At 41.8% G+C, this 18,241-nt stretch overlaps 2 protein-coding genes across 2 annotated transcripts; both read right to left on the bottom strand.

Annotated features, from left to right (window-relative positions):
• Nucleotides 1–5,792: 5,792 nt before the first annotated feature.
• On the bottom strand, nt 5,793–6,140 carry LOC137839184 (uncharacterized). Its single transcript, XM_068648310.1, has one exon. The coding sequence runs from the start codon at nt 6,138–6,140 to the stop codon at nt 5,793–5,795; it is 348 nt and encodes a 115-aa protein (XP_068504411.1).
• A 3,954-nt stretch (nt 6,141–10,094) lies between these two features.
• On the bottom strand, nt 10,095–10,775 carry LOC137839183 (uncharacterized). Its single transcript, XM_068648308.1, has one exon. It carries the CDS (start codon nt 10,773–10,775, stop codon nt 10,095–10,097), a length of 681 nt encoding a protein of 226 aa, XP_068504409.1.
• Nucleotides 10,776–18,241: the final 7,466 nt, after the last annotated feature.

The following is an 18,241-nucleotide window of genomic DNA, read 5'->3' as shown; positions in this document are numbered from 1 at the left end:
AAAGAAACGACATTAATTATTTCATTTAATGTCCGAATTACCCTTTCTGGTGACTTACCTGCCGTTGGAGCAAATTTTCTAATTATTTTTTAGAATTATATATATATACTAGTAATGTGAGTAGGTTGATGTTGATTTCAACGCTGATATATTGCTTCTTTTATTATTGAGGTTTCATTTGACTAAAGTAAAGTATTAATTATGTTAGATCAAGTAGTTTCATATAATATTCATATAAGACACTGCAATTTTTTATACAATATAATGTAAAATACATAATTATCACATTATTGTTTACATTTTATTACCTAATATACATCAAACCATGAACCTACGTGAAATACTAAAACCAACTATGAAAACAATAAAGAAACTAAAACTAGTTAAAAGCATTATGAAACTATAAGTGAATTTTGTGAAAATATAGAAAATTAAAGTGATAAAAATATATTAAAACATTATAAGTATTATTTTTAAAGTACCGAAAACTAAAAATGTCACTTATAAAAAATATATGTATATGTTAGTTTGACTAATTGTAACAATATGACAACTTAAAATAAAATTATAAAACATAACCATACACATAAAAGAAATATAAAAATTTTGGATTTATGAAAACAACTCAAATAATATTGTTCCCGCCGGTTGATCTGGGCCGTCTTTACGCGTGGCTTGTCCTTACGAGCTAGGACACCTTCGTTCTGCTCCGTCTGTGAGTACCTGGAAAGAAGTCAACAAAGGGGCGCCCTCGCGGCCGTTTGCACTCCGACGATCAAGTCAGCTAGCGAGAAACATCAAAGGTGACGCACCCCCGGGTAGAACACTGTGACTGAATGGTCTAAGGGTGGTCGAAAACTATACTGAATGACTGAAACTGTGTTGCCCTAATCGTCTAGTGCACACAGTGGGTGCGCAGCGAAAACAACTAGGGTTTGTGCTCTGTGTAATGCTGCGAGAATTAGGTCAAAACTCGGATCCCTTTCAAATGTCCCAAGGCCCCTTTTTATACACCTTCTGCATTTAAAGCGCGTTAAAGCGCATTGAAAGCGTATAAAAATATTCCTTGGAACGTTCGAATCTTAACTGAATTAACGCGTACCTTAGCGAACTTTTAGGAAAGCCTTGATGTTTTCAGTGCTTATTGCCACGTGTTCTTTTGACTTGATCACGATGTTGGGTTTAATAGTGCCAAAGTTCAAGAGGGGGGGTGAATTGACCTTTTAAAACTTCTTCACAGAAACAGTGTTTAACCCAGTTTTACAGAAAATAAATCGATTTATGTAAAAATGAACAGATTTATTTCAGCACTGTTTTTGTTTGAAAAGCTTTTAATTCAGCAAGATTAATCACAAGATTATGCAGTGAGAATTTCCAGCAGCACACACACAAATATCAGATTTGAAAAACAGTGAAACACAGAAACTGCAAGCTTCAATTTCAAGCAAGTGATTAAGGTTCAATTGATAGCATGCTAATTAATTGAGTGATCTTTGCAAACAAGCTGTTTCAGTGGCTTTTAACAGACTATGAATGTTCTTCTTGATGTTAAGCAATTTTCCAGAAATTAAGAACACTTAATCACAAAACAGCAAGCTTTAATTTTAAGCAATTGTTTAAGGTTCAATTAATGACGTTGACAGTTTTCTTGAGCAACCTATCACAGTCAATCTGTTCCAATGGTTTTAGCAAATTATGTATGTTCTTATCAGATTCAAATACCTTTTTCAGAAATCAAGAACAGCATGCACAGTGCCCAGAAAGAACAGATTTATTTTCAATTGAACAGATTTATTTCTTTGTTGTTTTATCAATTATGCAGAAACGAAATTGCAGAGTGAGGGAGAGAATGAACACAAACAATTATACTGGTTCACTCAACCTGAGCTACATCCAGTCTTCACCAACAACAGGTGGAATTCACTAACACACAGTACAATCAAGTACACTTCCCACTGTTCTTGAAACCTACAAGAACTTAGGTACTCTTGCTGAAAAAACCTATTTCAGCACTCATACACACACATCCACTCTCCAAGAACACCTATCAAGAAGAGGATTCAACCAAACTATTACAAGTAATAAGAAATGAAACGACTACACCTGATTGAGGTAACAAAGATCAGCCTTAAACCAGTAGGCAAGATTGCTAGAACAGTAGCTGCACCTCACACCAAGCTTTTGGAACCAAACCAAGAACAAGCACTTTGTGATTTTTGAAATCTTTGAAGAACAAATGCTAATCCTTGAAAACACTTAACTCTCTGCTGTCAAAACTTGTTTTTGCAAATGTATATACTGTTTGAATCGTTATTAAACTCAGAAAACAAGTTTGCATTTTATAGAAAGCCAGCCTATAACAGAATTTTGAAAAACAGTTAAAGCTGTTATAAAATGAACAGATTGAAAATAAAATAAACTGATTTATTTTCAAAAGCAGTTAGAGAAACTGTTAAGTGAGGAGACTTAGTCAACCACTCTGGTGCTGAGATAAAACTGAAAAACGTTTAAGCTTGACATGGCACCAGAGGCAAAAAAGAATCTATTCATTTACAGATGAACAGATTTATTTTTCAAAACGAAAACAGAGAAAATTTAACTATTTGAAACTCAGTCGTTTTGAAAAGAAGAAGACTTGGTCAAAATACCTGATGCACAAAATCTAATTTTTACAAGACTTTAGCCAAGGCATCAGTGAAGAAAATGAATCTGTTTATTTAGAAAAGAACAGATTTATTTTTATGCAGTAAAATGTGTTTTTGTGTAAAACATGTGCAAAACAGTTTTAGAAAACTTATGCTTGTTCTTAACACATGGCCAGTGGTTATGAGGTGAGATACTCAGCAAAAAGCTACTCTTAGACAACCTCTAAGCACTAACTAAGACACACTTAAAGCAAAGCACAAAATACATGGAAAGTACATAAATGTCTTCATCAAACACAGCATACAAGTCTTCATCAAACACAATCTTGAAGGGGCAGCAGCCATCTTCAACACACGACTCTTCGTGGAGGGCCCTACAGCGCCGTAACCCAACTTAGGGTTAATCCATCGTGCAAACCCTCCTTTCTCGAAGTGCATTTGGCGCAAGGGGGTGACTTTCTGGGTGCCAACTCATGCGCCCCAACTTCTAGTCACTCACCTTGGGAGTGTATCTACCTTTCTCTCGTACCATGCACGTGGTTCTCCCCTAGGCGTGGCCCTCTCATGGGTCGTATCTGTCCCAGGGTCTCCCAGCGGTGGCGTCGGTATTTCACGAGTCAGGTTACCCCCTACTGGTACTTAGAACTTATGGCCTTGAAGCCACCTTTCTCTTCTCTTCATTGCTGTTATGAGCCATCGAGGCCCGAGACTTCCTCACGGTGTTGCCCCCTCCATGGCCTTTCCTACCCATGGGTATCGGGGGGTAACACCGTCGATGTCTTAACTTGACTATTCCTTAACTTGGTGACGCCTTAACCTGGCGATGCCTTAGCCTGGCGACACCTTTCTTAGGCGATGCCCCAAACGGTCAACCTGTTGACTTTCTTTTCCTTCTTTGGGGGCCCTCAAGCGGTCCCGCCACGAGTTGACTTTGACTTTGACTTTTGGCTACCCTGAAGGAGGAGAAAGAGAACTTGTGCCGCAGTTGGGCGTGCCAGGAGGAGGTCTACAAAGCCTCCTTGAGAGATGCCCAACAGTCCAACACAGAAGCCTGCAAGCGGCTCACTGAGCTTCTTGAACGGGTAACGTCTCTTCAGTCCAAGATCGTCGCCCTTGAAGCGGCGATGTGAACTTCCGAGGCACAACAGAAACTGCTTGCTGATCAATGTGCTGCCCGGGGGCAATCGCTGGAGAAAACCGAGGGGGAGCTGGCTGAAAAGATGGAAAAGCTCAACCTTCTCCAAACCGAGCACAATCAGTTTCAGACTGAACTGAACAGGTTTCAAGTGGAGAATGAGGCTCTTGAGAAGCAGCTAGCCTCTGGTGACTCCACGATTGAAGAACTGGAGAGGGCCAAAAGGGAGCTTATTGCAGAGAGGGAAGCCCGAGACTCCACCATTGAAAATCTGGAGTGGGCTAAATGAAAGCTCTTTGATAATATGGCTGATATCTTTGCAGAGGGATTCAAGGAGGCCTTAGCTCAAGCCGCCTGCGAAAACCCGGGAGTTGACACCTCCAACTGCAACCCTCTTAACCATATTGTCGATGGGAAGGTCATTCCCCTCGACCTTGGGGATTGAACTTCATCTAATTAATCTTCATTTGTAAATTGGTATTTCTAACATTTGCTCTGTAATTCTGACACTCAACTTCATCTTAAATGTTTATTCGAGCTTTATCTTTACATCCTCGTGTACTTTTAGCTTCTCTGTTTTACTGCTTGCTTTACTAAAACAAAGGCATAACTGGTACTTACTTTCGATGCGTCGCTTCTTCGCCTTGCCTTTAACTCTTTAGGTAGCACGTGACCTTCTCTTTTCATTCTTCCATTCTGAGTAGCGGTGCATACCCTTCTTCTGTTCTTTTCGGTTAGCACTTCACTCGGCCTTCATATCCGCGAGGAATCTTCCCCATGAAGGCGACGCCTGCCTTGTCATTGCCCAAAGGCAAAGGAGGATTAAACTTCGCGTATTTTTCTTGTCTCTGATAACTCATGTTTTTATGCTTCTCCTTCTTACTCTTTACTTACTTGTTCTTGAGCCCCCAAGCGCTTACTACCAAGGGCATCGCTGGCTTTACCATTGCTTGGGGCGAAAGAGGTCTCGTCCTTTTCTTTCTGGCCTCGACATCGCTCAAGGGCGAGGAGGGCTTAGCTATTCTCTTGTGGCCTCGACATCGCTCGAAGGCGAGGAGGGCTTATCTCAACTGTACTAGGTGCCCATGCTCGAGGAGGGACCTGCTCTGGGGGTCCTCAGCGTATCTAGACACTTGGGACAAAAGTCGCGCTCTGGTGCCCACGCCCATGGAGAGGCCTATACAATCAGCACCGTATCGTCCATGGAGTGTCTAAAACACCAAGGCAACTTAGCCCTTATCTCTTTGCGTTTGGTGCCCACACCTGAGTAGAGGCCTACTACGTTAGCGCCGTATCGTCCTCAGGGTGTCTAAAACACCAGACACCGGGGCTAGCTGTATTTTCCTGAGGAGGGGGTGTCCCGAAGGAATCCCCTAACCCCTACTCAAGGACTAGACGCCCGGATTTTTGACTTTTACTGACATCTGCTACCGGGGCTAGTTATTCATACTTGAGGAGGGGCGTCCCGAAAGAATCCCTTAACCCCTGCTCAAGGACTAGGCTCCCGGACTTTAACTTGTACTGACATCTGTTACTGGGGCTAGCTATTCATACTTGAGGAGGGGGGGTCCCGAAGGAATCCCTTAACCCCTGCCCAAGGACTAGGCTCCCGGATTTTAACTTGTATTGACATACCTGTTATCTTGCTCTGCGTCTGACCTCCGCTTCTTTATTTGGCAGTACCTACTCTTGGCAACGCCTTACCTTGGCGACGTCTCATCTTGGCGACGCCTCATCTTGGCGACGTCTCATCTTGGCGACGTCTCATCTTGGCGACGCCTCATCTTGGCGACGCCTCGTCTTTGTTTTTGTTTCTTTGATCTTTGATCTTACATGAAAGGGAAAACTAAGGCAAGAATATCTTAAACTTTTCTTTTCTTTATTTGGGTGACCTCGTTAAAAAACCCTCAAGAGGGAAAAAGAGTGTCCCCTTTACAAAATTTCAACTGAAATAAAACTTTAGATTCGCCGCATTCCAACTACGTGGGATGGGGCCTCCTTCTAGAGTCTCTCTAACTTGTACGAACCATACCCTTAGCTTTGGTTACTCTGAATGGTCCAGTCCACTTGGGAGACAACTTGTTTTCTAACTCGTACGGGTGAGCCTTCCTCATGACCAGATCACCAACCTGGAACTGTCGTAGCTTCACCTTAGAGCTGTACTGACGCTCCACTCTTCTCTTCACAGCCTCAGCCTTAATTTTCGCCTCTTCTCTGGCTTCATCTATTAGATCCAGGTTCACCCTCCTTTCTTCGTTGGACTCTTCTGCCACGAAACCTAGGAAACGGGGAGAACTCTCGTGGATCTCCACTGGGATCATGGCGTCCGATCCATACACCAGGCTGAAAGGCGTCTCCATGGTGGAGGATTGAGGCGTGGTGTGGTAAGCCCATACAATCCTTTGTACTTCTTCTGCCCATGCACCTTTAGCCTTCTCTAATCTGCGTTTCAAACTCCTCAACAAAACTCTGTTTGCTGACTCGACCTGCCCATTTGTCTGGGGGTGTTCGACTGATGCGAACACTTGCTTGATTCCTACTTTTGTACATAGCTTCCCCAACTGTTGGCTCGCGAACTGGGTGCCATTGTCTGAAATGACACGCCTTGGCACCCCAAAACGACACACAATGTTCTTTCAAACAAAGTGTTGTACCTTGTGGGCAGTGATCTGTGCCACTGGTTCGGCCTCTATCCACTTGGTGAAGTACTCGATGGCAACGATCAAGTACTTCATCTGCCTTATCGCCAATGGGAACGAGCCCAAGATATAAATTTCCCAAGTATGAAAAGGCCACAGGCTGTATATGGATCTTAGTTCCTCTGGCGACGCCTTGTGCCAATCAGCGTGCATCTGACACTGCTTGCAATGCTGGGCGTATCGCACACAATCCTCTCTTACTGTTGGCCAGAAAAACCCTGCGCGTATTACCTTGGATGCCAAGGATCTTCCTCCTACGTGGCTCCCGCAAATACCTTCGTGGAGCTCAACCATTATCCTAGTGCACTCGTCTTCACTTACGCACGTCAAGATGGGGTGCGTGAACCCGTGTCTGAATAATATCCCATCTACCAATGTGTACCTTGCAACATTCCTCTTAATCTTCTTGCCTTCTTCCGGCTCCGCTGGGAGGATTCCGTCCGCTAGGTATTGCCTGTAAGGGGTCATCCATGTGTCGCCTTCCTCTAAAGCACACACTTGTACACCTTTTTCTTCTTCTGGCGAGGTCGCATAGGTACTGATGCAGGGTGCCCTTGCCGTATCTTGACTAAAAGAGCGATGGCTCCTTGGTTTTCCTCTTGTTGTACTAACGTGAAGAACTTCCACCCTGTTGTCTGCAACAAACTTTCGCAGCGTTTTAAGGGTCTCTTGTATCACAGTCCTCTGCCTTCCCCCCTTGCCTGAGCTGGCCAGCTTGGCGAGCAGGTCAGCTCCGACATTCTGCTCCCTAGGGACATGCACCAGCTCAAACGCGGCGAAGGCTCTCTTCAACACCTCGACGTATCTCAAGTATGCGGCCTCTATGGATCCTTTGCCTGGTACTCCCCTGTTAATTTCCCTGTGACCAACTGTGAGTCACTCTTCGCCAGGAGGCTCTGAGCATCCATTTCTTTAGCCAACAACATCCCAGCAATCAACGCCTCGTACTCCGTCTGGTTGTTGCTTGCTTTGAAGGCGAAGCGTAAGGCTTGCTCGATCAGCACTCCATTAGGCCCTTCCAAGATTATTCTAGCGCTACTCCCTTGCTGGTTGGAAGACCCATCCACTGAGAGCATCCACTGTGACCCCAACTCCACTTCTTGGGGGTCCCCTCCCGATGAGAGCTCTGCCACAAAATTGGCATAGACCTGTCCTTTGATGGACCCCCTGGGTTCATACTGGATATCGAACTCCGATAACTCTACCGCCCAGCGAACCATCCTCCCTGTTACATCTGGCTTTTGAAGTACTTTCTGGATGGGGAGGTTTGTCATTACTACCACTGTGAAGCTGTGGAAATAATGGCGGAGCCTTCGTGCTGAGAATACTACCGCTAGCGCCACCTTCTCTAGTGACTGGTACCTCAATTCTGGGCCTTGCAAGGCCTTGCTCACGAAGTAAATGGGCTTCTGCACCTGGCTTTGTTCCTAGACCAGCACAGAGCTAATGGCTCACTTAGTTACCGCAAAGTATAAGCGGAGGGGGACGCCTAGTTGTGGCTTGCAAAGCACTGGTGGCGTCGCCAAGTACTCCTTTAATTTGAGGAACGTCGTTTCACACTCATCTGTCCATGCAAAACGGCTATTCCGATTGAGGCATTGGAAATAAGGGTGGCCTTTTTCTCCCCCAGGGGACACAAACCTAGACAAAGCTTCCATCCTCCCAGTCAATTGATGGACTTCTTTAACTGAGGTTGGGCTCCTCATGGCGATGATGGCTGCGCACTTGTCAGGGTTTGCCTCGATCCCCCTCTCTGTGAGCATGAAACCTAAAAACTTTCCCACCTACACGCCAAAAATGCACTTTTCTGGGTTTAGCTTGAGGTGATACTTCGATATGGTAGCAAACAGCTCTTCCAGATTAGCTGCGTGCCGCCCTCTCTCGTGTGAAGTCACCACCATGTCATCTACGTAGGCCTGCACGTTCCTTCCTAGCATGGGTGCAAGGACTTTGTCCATCAGCCTCTGGTAGGTGGCGCCTGCATTTTTCAAACCAAATGGCATCACCTTATAACAGTAGTTGTATGTCTCTGTCATGAACGTCGTTTTACTCTCATCCCTTGGGTGCATCTTGATTTGATTATAACCTGAGAATGCATCCAAGAAACTCAGCATTTTGCAGCCCGAGGCGCTATCCACTAATGCGTCGATGTTGGGTAGCGGATACGAATCCTTTGGGTACGCCTTGTTCAGATCTGTGAAGTCAACGCACATCCTCCACTTCCCATTCCCCTTCTTCCCTAAAACTACATTGGCTAACCACTCAGGGTATTGTATCTCCCTGATGTGTCCAGCGCTGAGCAGCTTCTGTGTTTCTTCCTTCATGACGAGGCATCGCTCTTCGTTGAACTTCCTCCTTCTTTGTCTCACAGGGCGAACCTTGGCGTGCATGGTGAGATGGTGGCACAAAAAGTCTGGGTCAATACCTGGCATATCCGTCGCAGTCCACGCGAAAGCATTTAGGTGGCGCGAGATTACTGCGGCTACCTCTTCTTGTTCTCCTTGGCTCAACAAGCGTCCTATCTTGAACACCTTACCCCCTATTTGTCTTTCTTCTATGTTATCCTCTGGTTGGGGTCGCTTATTTTGCGCATTTCCTGCAAGAGTCTCATTCGTGGAGTCCTCTTCCATAGGTGTCGCCCCAATGGATGCATCGGGCGTCGCCTCCTCTGGCACTTCTTCAGCGGGCGAGGCCCTGCCACGTACTCCTCCCATCGGCGAGGCATCGCCATCTCTTCCTCCTGTATGTGCATCTTCTATAGGCGTCGCCCCAAGGGTGGCTTCAACCGGCGTGGACTTCGCGGGCGTCGCCTCTTCCAACAGCTCTAACTCCATTTGCGAATCTGAGACGAGTGGTCGCTTAATCACCATGACCACGCCTCTTTTTGTCTTCAGACTATTTTCATAGCACTTACGGGCCTCTTCTTGATCTGACTTGATCACAATCACCTTGCCACTAAGATCTGGTAGCTTCATCTTCATGTGGCGCGTGGAGGACACCGCCCTTAATCTGTTCAAGGCAGGTCTACCTAACAAAATGTTGTACGTTGAGTTGGCGTTAACCACCAAGTACCGAATGCTCTCGGTGCGTGATGCTGCTCCATCAGTGAATGTCGTCCTCAGCTCCAAGTAGCCACGTACCTCTACTGGGTTATCTGCAAACCCATACAAGCATCCAGTATAGAGTCTCAAAAGGTCGGGCGACAACTGTAGCTTATTGAAGGTCGACCAAAACATGACGTCTGCAGAACTGCCTTGGTCGACGAGGACCCTATGTACCTTCCTTCCCGCTGTGACTATTGAAATGACCATTGGGTCATTATCGTGTGGGACGACATCCCGCAGGTCAGCCCTCATGAAAACGAGGTCTGACTCCCACGGGTCGTCTAGGAATTCCTCTACAACCGAACTTACTGACCTCACATATTTCTTACGTTGAGAGGCAGTGGGTCCCCCCCGGAGAAGCTGCCAGAGATGGTGTGTACTTCCCCGTGAGTTGGGATTTCATGCGCTTGACCTTCCTCTGGTGTCGTCGTGGCTGTGGTCGTAGTGGTCCCAGCGAGATAATCTTTCAAGAAGCCATTCTTCACAAGCTCATCCAACTGATAGCCCAGCGCTAAGCAGTTGTTAATGTGGTGCCCGAATGCTTCGTGAAATTCGCACCATGATTCCTTGTGAGGTCCAGTACCTTGTTTGACTTCACCGTTGGCCTCAACCTGTCAGCTATGTTGGGCACAACGATGAGGTCTTTAAGTTCTACCACAAAGTTGTGCCTTAGAGGTCTATTGCCCTCTCTCCTTCCTTGTGATCGACCCCTAGGTTGGGTTCTCCTTGTCTCGTAGGTGCGCCTTCTATCTTGATTCTTTCTTTCTGTAGTGGCTTCGTGGACTCTAGCAGGTTGTGCGCGCATCTGGGCTCTTGGGCGTGTGGGCGCGGCAGTCGTGCACTTCTTGTATGCCTCGCCCTCAGAGGCAACGTGTTCTACTGCCCGACGCCTTACTTCAGCAAAAGTTTTGGGGCGGCTGCGATTGAGCGACTTGCTGAAAGATCCAGGACACAACCCCTTCCTGAATGCGTACACGATCATGGGTTCGTCTGTGGTACCCACTTTCACCACCTGCGCCCCGAAGCGGCTTATGTACTCTTTCAGGGTCTCCCCTTGATACTGCTTCACGTCGAATAGGTCGTATGAGACTGGGGCTGGGGCCCTGTTGGCTAAATACTGCTGTTTGAATAACCGTGAAAGCTGCGCGAAAGACGTGATGTGACCCTTTGGGAGGCTGATGAACCAGTCCATGGGCATCCCAGTCTAGGTGCTCATAAAGAGTTTGCTCCTTACGACATCAGAACCGCCTACCAGCATCATCTGTGTGTGGAACGCAGTGAGGTGTGCCTCAGGATCCTCCATCCTTGTGAAGGTTACTTTGGGTCCCGTGAACGTGTTGGGGATCACTGTCTCTAGGATTGCCTGTGAGAATGGTGTTGAGAATTCCCTGGGTGGGGTGGTAGTCTCAGGTTCATCTACGTCGCGCCATCCACGGCGTAACTCCTCATTGGCACGGTGGAGCTCATCGTTTCTCGCCTGAGATGCTGTGAGATCCGCCTGCATGCACTCTTGCTCCGCTTTCGATGCTGCCATTGCTTTCTGCAGCCCTTGCATCATGCCCATGAGTTGTTGCATGGTCATCTTTTCACTCCTAGCGCGTGCAGGTCTCATGTTCGTGGCTTCCTGGAAACCTTCTTAACTTATCTGGGTTTTGAGAACTGGAACTGAAAAAACTTGTGTAGTGGGACTGATGTTCCCGTCGGTTGACCTGGGTCGTCTTTACGCGTGGCTTTGTCCTTACGAGCTAGGGCACCTTCGTTCTGCTCCGTCTGTGAGTACCTGAAAAGAAGTGAACAAAGGGGCGCCCTCGCGGCCGTTTGCACTCCGACGATCAAGTCAGCTAGCGAGAAACATCAAAGGTGACGCACCCCCGGGTAGAACACTGTGACTGAATGGTCTAAGAGTGGTAGAAAACTATACTGAATGACTGAAACTGTGTTGCCCTAATCGTCTTATGCACACAATGGGTGCGCAGCGAAAACAACTAGGGTTTGTGCTCTGTGTAATGCTGCGAGAATTAGGTCAAAACTCGGATCCCTTTCAAATGTCCCAAGGCCCCTTTTTATGCACCTTCTGCATTTAAAGCGCGTTAAAGCGCATTGAAAGCGTATAAAAATATTCCTTGGAACGTTCGAATCTTAATTGAATTAACGCGTACCTTAGCGAACTTTTAGGAAAGCCTTGATGTTTTCAGTGCTTATTGCCACGTGTTCTTCTGACTTGATCGCGACTCTTCGTGGAGGGCCCTACAGCGCCGTAACCCAACTTAGGGTTAATCCATCGTGCAAACCCTCCTTTCTCGAAGTGCATTTGGCGCAAGGGGGTGACTTTCTGGGTGCCAACTCATGCGCCCCAACTTCTAGTCACTCACCTTGGGAGTGTATCTACCTTTCTCTCGTACCATGCACGTGGTTCTCCCCTGGGCGTGGCCCCCTCATGGGTCGTATCTGTCCCAGGGTCTCCCAGCGGTGGCGTGGGTATTTCACGAGTCAGGTTACCCCCTACTGGTACTTAGAACTTATGGCCTTGAAGCCACCTTTCTTTTCTCTTCATTGTTGTTTTGAGCCATCGGGGCCCGAGACTTCCTCACGGTGTTGCCCCCTCCATGGTCTTTCCTACCCATGGGTTTCGAGGGGTAACACCGTCGATGTCTTAACTTGACTATTCCTTAACTTGGTCACGCCTTAGCCTGGCGACGCCTTTCTTGGCGACGCCTTTGCGATGCGACGTCTTTCTTAGGTGACGCCCTAACCTGGCGATGCCCCAAGCGGTCAACCTGTTGACTTTGTTTTCCTTCTTTGGGGGCCCTCGAGCGGTCCAGCCACGAGTTGACTTTGACTTTTGGTCAACGCCCCGGGACGGTACAAATATATATATATATATATATATATATATATATATATTTACAAAAGGTGAAAATATTTTTTTTTTTAAATTGTACTTGTATAGACAAAGTGAGCCTAGATAGTACCTGAAACTGGTTATACAATTGTTGACGTGTCGATCATTCGGTCGCTCTTTTGTTCTTCATTATAAGTCTTCGTCTTTAATTTGTCCGTGTTCGATCGGGGTTGACCTTTAAAAGATACTCTGACGATCAAGTAGTACTCAGTATTCGGAGTATATGTTAAGAACTGATTAAAGCATATCCTATGTAAAAGGTTGATTTATAGTGTTTGATCATGGGTCATCTATTGTAATGGGCTGAATCTATCATATATTATCATTAGATTATTTTTAGGGAAGTTTCCTATTTTATTGGGGTGTTACCCAGATTTGATGGGACATGTCCCAGATTCTTAAAGGTTCTTACAATTGTCTTGACTGCGGTTTCTTGTAACTGCTTTAAATATGTCTTTAACCAGTTGGTCGGTCACTGAGAACAAACACTATAAGAAAATCATTAAATAGAAACCAATTTTAGAGACAAAAAATAATTAGTTTTATATTTACTAAATTAGAGACTACAAAAATTATTTATTTCTAAATCAGTTTCTATTATTGATAAATAGTTTCTAAATTGGTATCTAATTATCCACCAATTTAGAAACTATTTATCAATAATAGAAACTAATTCAGAAAAATATTTTTTTAGTATGCAAAATCGTCTCTAATTTAATCAATATAGTAACTAATTATTTTTTGTATCTAAAATTAATTTTTATTTAATAATTTTCTTTTGTAGTGAAATGACGTGGTTTATCTTGTTGGTAAAAAACTAAATATCTCTATATATTTTCACTATTATTGGTCTATCAAAGTTTATTTAATGTGGACAATGATTGGGTGTAAATGTATATCATCTCAACGTTATTAGACAAATAAGTACATAGTAACAAAAATAAAATAAGATATATAATTTCAATCTTATGTAAATTTTCAGTGATACTATAAATTAATAAATCCAATTCCTTATTTGACTCGTCAAATGCACGGACTATTTACATGATTTATTTATGTGATTCTCTAAAGAAAATTTGAAAAAGAAATATATATTCACATAAAAATGAAAAGAAAAACAACCACCTACTTTAGTGGGGTTACAATTTGTGCATTAGTAGATAGAAAAGGGTTCTTGGAAGGTTTGGCAAGGATTTAGTCAACTTTTTAGAAGAATCTTGATGACTCTTGGAGCAAGGCAATGAGTATAGTTTTCAGAAATTATGTTTTAAGGCTAATTATGATGTATAAGGTTGAAATTTGAGTTTTTAGTTGTTTCCCGAGTGAGTTATGAAGCATTGATTGAACTATGGATAAGGTTCAATATGGGACATAGTTGATTGTCGCTAGCTTAAGGTTTCTTAGTTATTGGTTGCTCGGAAGATCATGGTTAAATGATACAAGAGAGAAAGGAATAACTTGACTTCATTGTTCTTCAAAGAAAGGAAATATATAACAAAAAAATAAAAAGGAATGGAATCAAAATTAGTAAAGACTCTTACAAACAAATACGTGACTAACACTTACCCAAAAGATGGATTAACTTTGATAAGTTAAAAAGTACTATCAAGAAGAATCACAAGATGACCAAACTTATTATTGGATAAGCTAAGAATGACCAAAAGAAACATAAGGGAGAAAGTCACCACAAAATAACACAAGAAACTTTCTAAAAAAAGGGAAGATTCACACTTTTCTTTGACTTACCATACCATGTATTGTTCAAATCAAAGTTATATTGAAAATTATATTTTATTACCTAATTTTTAAGGTTTTGGACATGAAAGTGTCTAACCTCTTTTAAAATCTGAAACTTTAATTTCCACTTAAGTGCATAGGATACACTCCTTATTCTTATTCTCACCTAGCTTAGTTAATCCAAATAAAGTAGATCTATGATAGGTAATTTAAGTCAATGTTTCAACAATATTTTTTATATAAGAGAATTATTAAATATATTTTAAAAATATATATGATTTACCTATTTTATTTAAAATTAAGCCAACAATATTATTGATTTTCAATTATCATTTTTAAATTTAATAAATTTTATAATTTAAATTTAAAAATGATAAAAGAATAAATTGAAGTAAAAAAGGTTATCACTTAATTTATAAATGGAGTTGACTCTTTCAAACTCCATAACAACTACAAATAGTTTTTTTTAAGCAAAGACATATGATTGTTGCTACAAACAAGAAAAAAAAAACTACTGCAACGGAGAAAACAAGAAAGAAACCCTTAAGGTGAAGATGAAGAAGAAGCAGGGCGTGAAACCTCTAGAAAGGATGAGAAGAAGAAGTTGGGAATAAATATTCTTCATTCTCAACTTGGATTTGAGAGTTTTAAAAATAGAAAGAGTAAGGAGTAAGAAGTTTTGTGAAGATGTTTGCAGTTTTCATAGAAGAAGAAACATAAAGTAATTTGAGAATACTGATATTAAGCTTTTCTCTGAGAATGTGACAGTCAATTTCAATGTGTTTTGTTCTCTTGCAAAAAAACCTGATTGGAGACAATTTGTATTGTTGACTGATTGTCACAATATAAGGTAGTTGGTGCAATGTAAGGAATGCCAAGATCTTTAAGAATATATGTGAGTCACTGAAGTTCACATGTGGTTGCTGCAAGAGCTCTATACTCGGCTTCAGGGGAGCTTTTGGAGAAAATTTGTTTCTTTTTTTAACTAACATGAGATAAGAGACTCACCAAAAAAAAAAAACCAGTTACAAATTTTCTTGATTAAGGACAAATGGCCCAATCTAAGTCACTATATGCTCTTAGTTGAATAATACTATTATTATAAAGAAAAATACCAGAACCATGATTACTCTTAAGATACCTCAAAATGCGAAATGGAACTTCTTGATGATGCTTGGTGGGAGCAAACAAACTAACTGAGATTGTTAACACTGAGGGTAATGACAGGCATTGTATTGGTAAGATAGATCAGGCGCCCAATTAGTCTAGGGTAAGTAGATGATTCCTCTTCAGTGAGTTTTACGCCCTTGTTGGATGAAAGGCAAGAAGAATGAGTCATTGGTGTAGTCATATGTGCATAATCTTGCATACCTGTTTCATGAAGAAGATATAAAGTATACTTCCTTTGACGGAGATGTATTCCAGAACTGTTGCATGCCACTTCAAGGCCTAAAAAACACGTAAGGTCCCCCAATTTTTTTATCTTGAAATGTTGATATTATTGTGCTGTGAGGCGAAAATCTCGACTTTCATGTCATCTTTTGCATTGCTTAGAAAAACTTCGCAAAAAATTATTAATCTGATTCGTTTTTCCATTATAGAATTTGTACCTAAGAGGATACTCGTGCATAACTTGATCTTCACACTTTCTTTGAGTAATAACTAAAGCAACAAAACAAGAGCATTTGGTTTGACAAATGCATATAGGATTGGGTCTAAAATTTTCTAATTTATCCGAAATTATTCTAAGCTTAGTAAAATATTTAGTGATAGATAAATCCTCTTGACTTAAAAAAACAACTTCCAGTTGTAAATAAGAAATTCTAGACAAATCCCCCAAGGGATACCTCGTTTTAAAATCATTCTAGATATCTAAAGCCATGTCATTCATATGATGTTCTGCCTAATAGGAACAAAGACAGAATGAACAAACTAGGAAACTACCATGTTGTTACATCTTTTCTTGGCCAAATACATTGGATGATTCTTGGCTAGATAGGGATGTGAACCTAGAATGAACTCAACTTTGTTTTTCGCGCTTAACACTTTCATCACTGATATGCTACAAGAATGATAGTTTTTGGAATCGAGACTAGTGAAACCAATGGAGCGACAAGGTTCTCATTAGGATGCAAATAGACGTAACTATTTGTCGATTGATTCGATTAGTCAGATTGAGCCGGTTGTGCTAAGCATTTCTCATCCATATCTAAAGAGAAAAGAAAGACTAGAGCAAGAAATTAATGGAAGAAAAAAGATATTAGAGTGCATAACAAAACTCTTCTTGATACCATAATACAATTGCTGCTCCAAACAAGAAACCAAAAACTATTACAGTGGAGAAAACAAGAAAGAAACCCTTAACGTGAAGATGAAGAAGAAGTAGGGTGATACAACCCAAGTAGCTACAAAGATGACCAAAGAAACAAAAGACAAAGCACATGGTGAACAGTCATCTCAACGAACAATTCAAGACCCCACCAAGGATCACATGTGTTGATCAAGAGTGATAAAGTGCTTTGTAGAATCCAAATCCAAAGTGTTTGATGAAAGGCTGGTGTTGTTGCTGTGTTTGGGAGGGATCTGGGTAGAATAGAATGTGATCCACTCCTTTGTTGAATCTAAAACTGATGTGATTTAAAACCGTTTTGAAATCAAGTGTTTTTCCAACTAAGTGAAAAACAACCTGTTGTTTTGTCAAATCAACCGGTTGTTTTGCTCTTAAGAGTTTTGAAAAGGTTGAAAACTGTTTTAGTTTGGTTGACTTAACTGTCAAGCCAAACAATCAGTTGTTTCATGGTTTCAACCGATTGTTTCTTTGAAAATATTAACAAAATTCAGTTTTGGTTGTTGAATGTGCTTTAAATGTTTTTCAACTGAATACGCTCATTCATTAATTGCTTTGACCAATCTTTGGAAAATATAAATGGTTTGTTTATGTTTTCAAACAAAAGAGAGAAACATATTTGAGTTTTTTAGTTGTGACAAAATGGATTATAAGATTTGAACATTCACATCAAGCTTTGGGTTTTCAAAGAGAGTTGAATAGGATTGGAATTGTATTGATTTCAGTTTGTACCGTGAACAAGTGTAATCCCTTCTCAACCTACTGTATTTCTGGTGTTGTGTTGCCAAGGAGTGTTGTGTGTTCTTGAGGTGGTCAAGATCAATACTCTTGGTGTGTTTTACCAAAGGGAGTGTGTTTCTTGAAGGGTTGAAGGTCACTACTTTGGTGGTTTGTGTGTTGTAATCTCATTTGATTGCTTAGTGGATTACCTAGTGGCTTTCTAGGGACTGGATGTAGCTCTTGGCTTAAGAGTGAACCAGTATAAATTGTTGGTGTATCTCTCTCTCTTACTCTGAACTCATTTAATTCTATTGTTAAGCTTTACTAGTATAAACAACCGATTGTTTCAAAGAAACAACCAATTGTTTTTCTGTTGCTTTGTTGTTTAATTGCTTATATTCTTGGCTAACTTGATTCTCGTTTTGAATTCACACAAAGAATTTTGTTAAACCTCAAAAAGTTTTTAAAAACCTCTCTTAAACAATTCACCCCCCTCTCGTTTAAGGGCATATATTCTAAAAATTGGCATCAAGAGCAAGGTACTTGAAAAATATTCAAGTTTGATCCTAAAATCTTTTTCTATGGTTGAAAAACTACCTTTTGAGGAGGGTGCTTCAACTAACAAACCACCTTTGTTTTGCAGTTTGAATTATAAGTATTGGAAAGCTAGAATGGAAATCTTTGTTGAATCTATTGATTAAGGAATTTGGGATGCAATTGAAAATGGCCTTTTCATTCCTAAATTGAAAAGGTTGGATCTTTTACTAAAAAACCTTGGTCCCAATGGACTAATGAAGAAAGTGAAAAGGCCAAATTTGATTGCATTGTCAAGAATATCATAACATTTGCTGTAAAGTCCAATGAATTTTTCAGGATTTCACATTGTGAATTAACTAAAGAAATGTGGGACACTTTAGAAGTCATTCATGAAGGGACAAATGAGAATGAAGAG

This window comes from Phaseolus vulgaris, chromosome 3 (assembly GCF_000499845.2).
Source record: "Phaseolus vulgaris cultivar G19833 chromosome 3, P. vulgaris v2.0, whole genome shotgun sequence".
Classification (NCBI taxonomy): domain Eukaryota; kingdom Viridiplantae; phylum Streptophyta; class Magnoliopsida; order Fabales; family Fabaceae; genus Phaseolus; species Phaseolus vulgaris.
The sequence above is the reverse complement of the archived record's forward strand: the minus strand, read 5'-3'. Positions and strand labels throughout refer to the sequence as shown.

Coding starts and splice junctions, on each gene's coding strand:
- LOC137839183 (XM_068648308.1), bottom strand. CDS start 10,775: ATGGACTGGTTCATCAGCCTCCCAAAGGGTCACATCACGTCTTTCGCG.
- LOC137839184 (XM_068648310.1), bottom strand. CDS start 6,140: ATGGAGACGCCTTTCAGCCTGGTGTATGGATCGGACGCCATGATCCCA.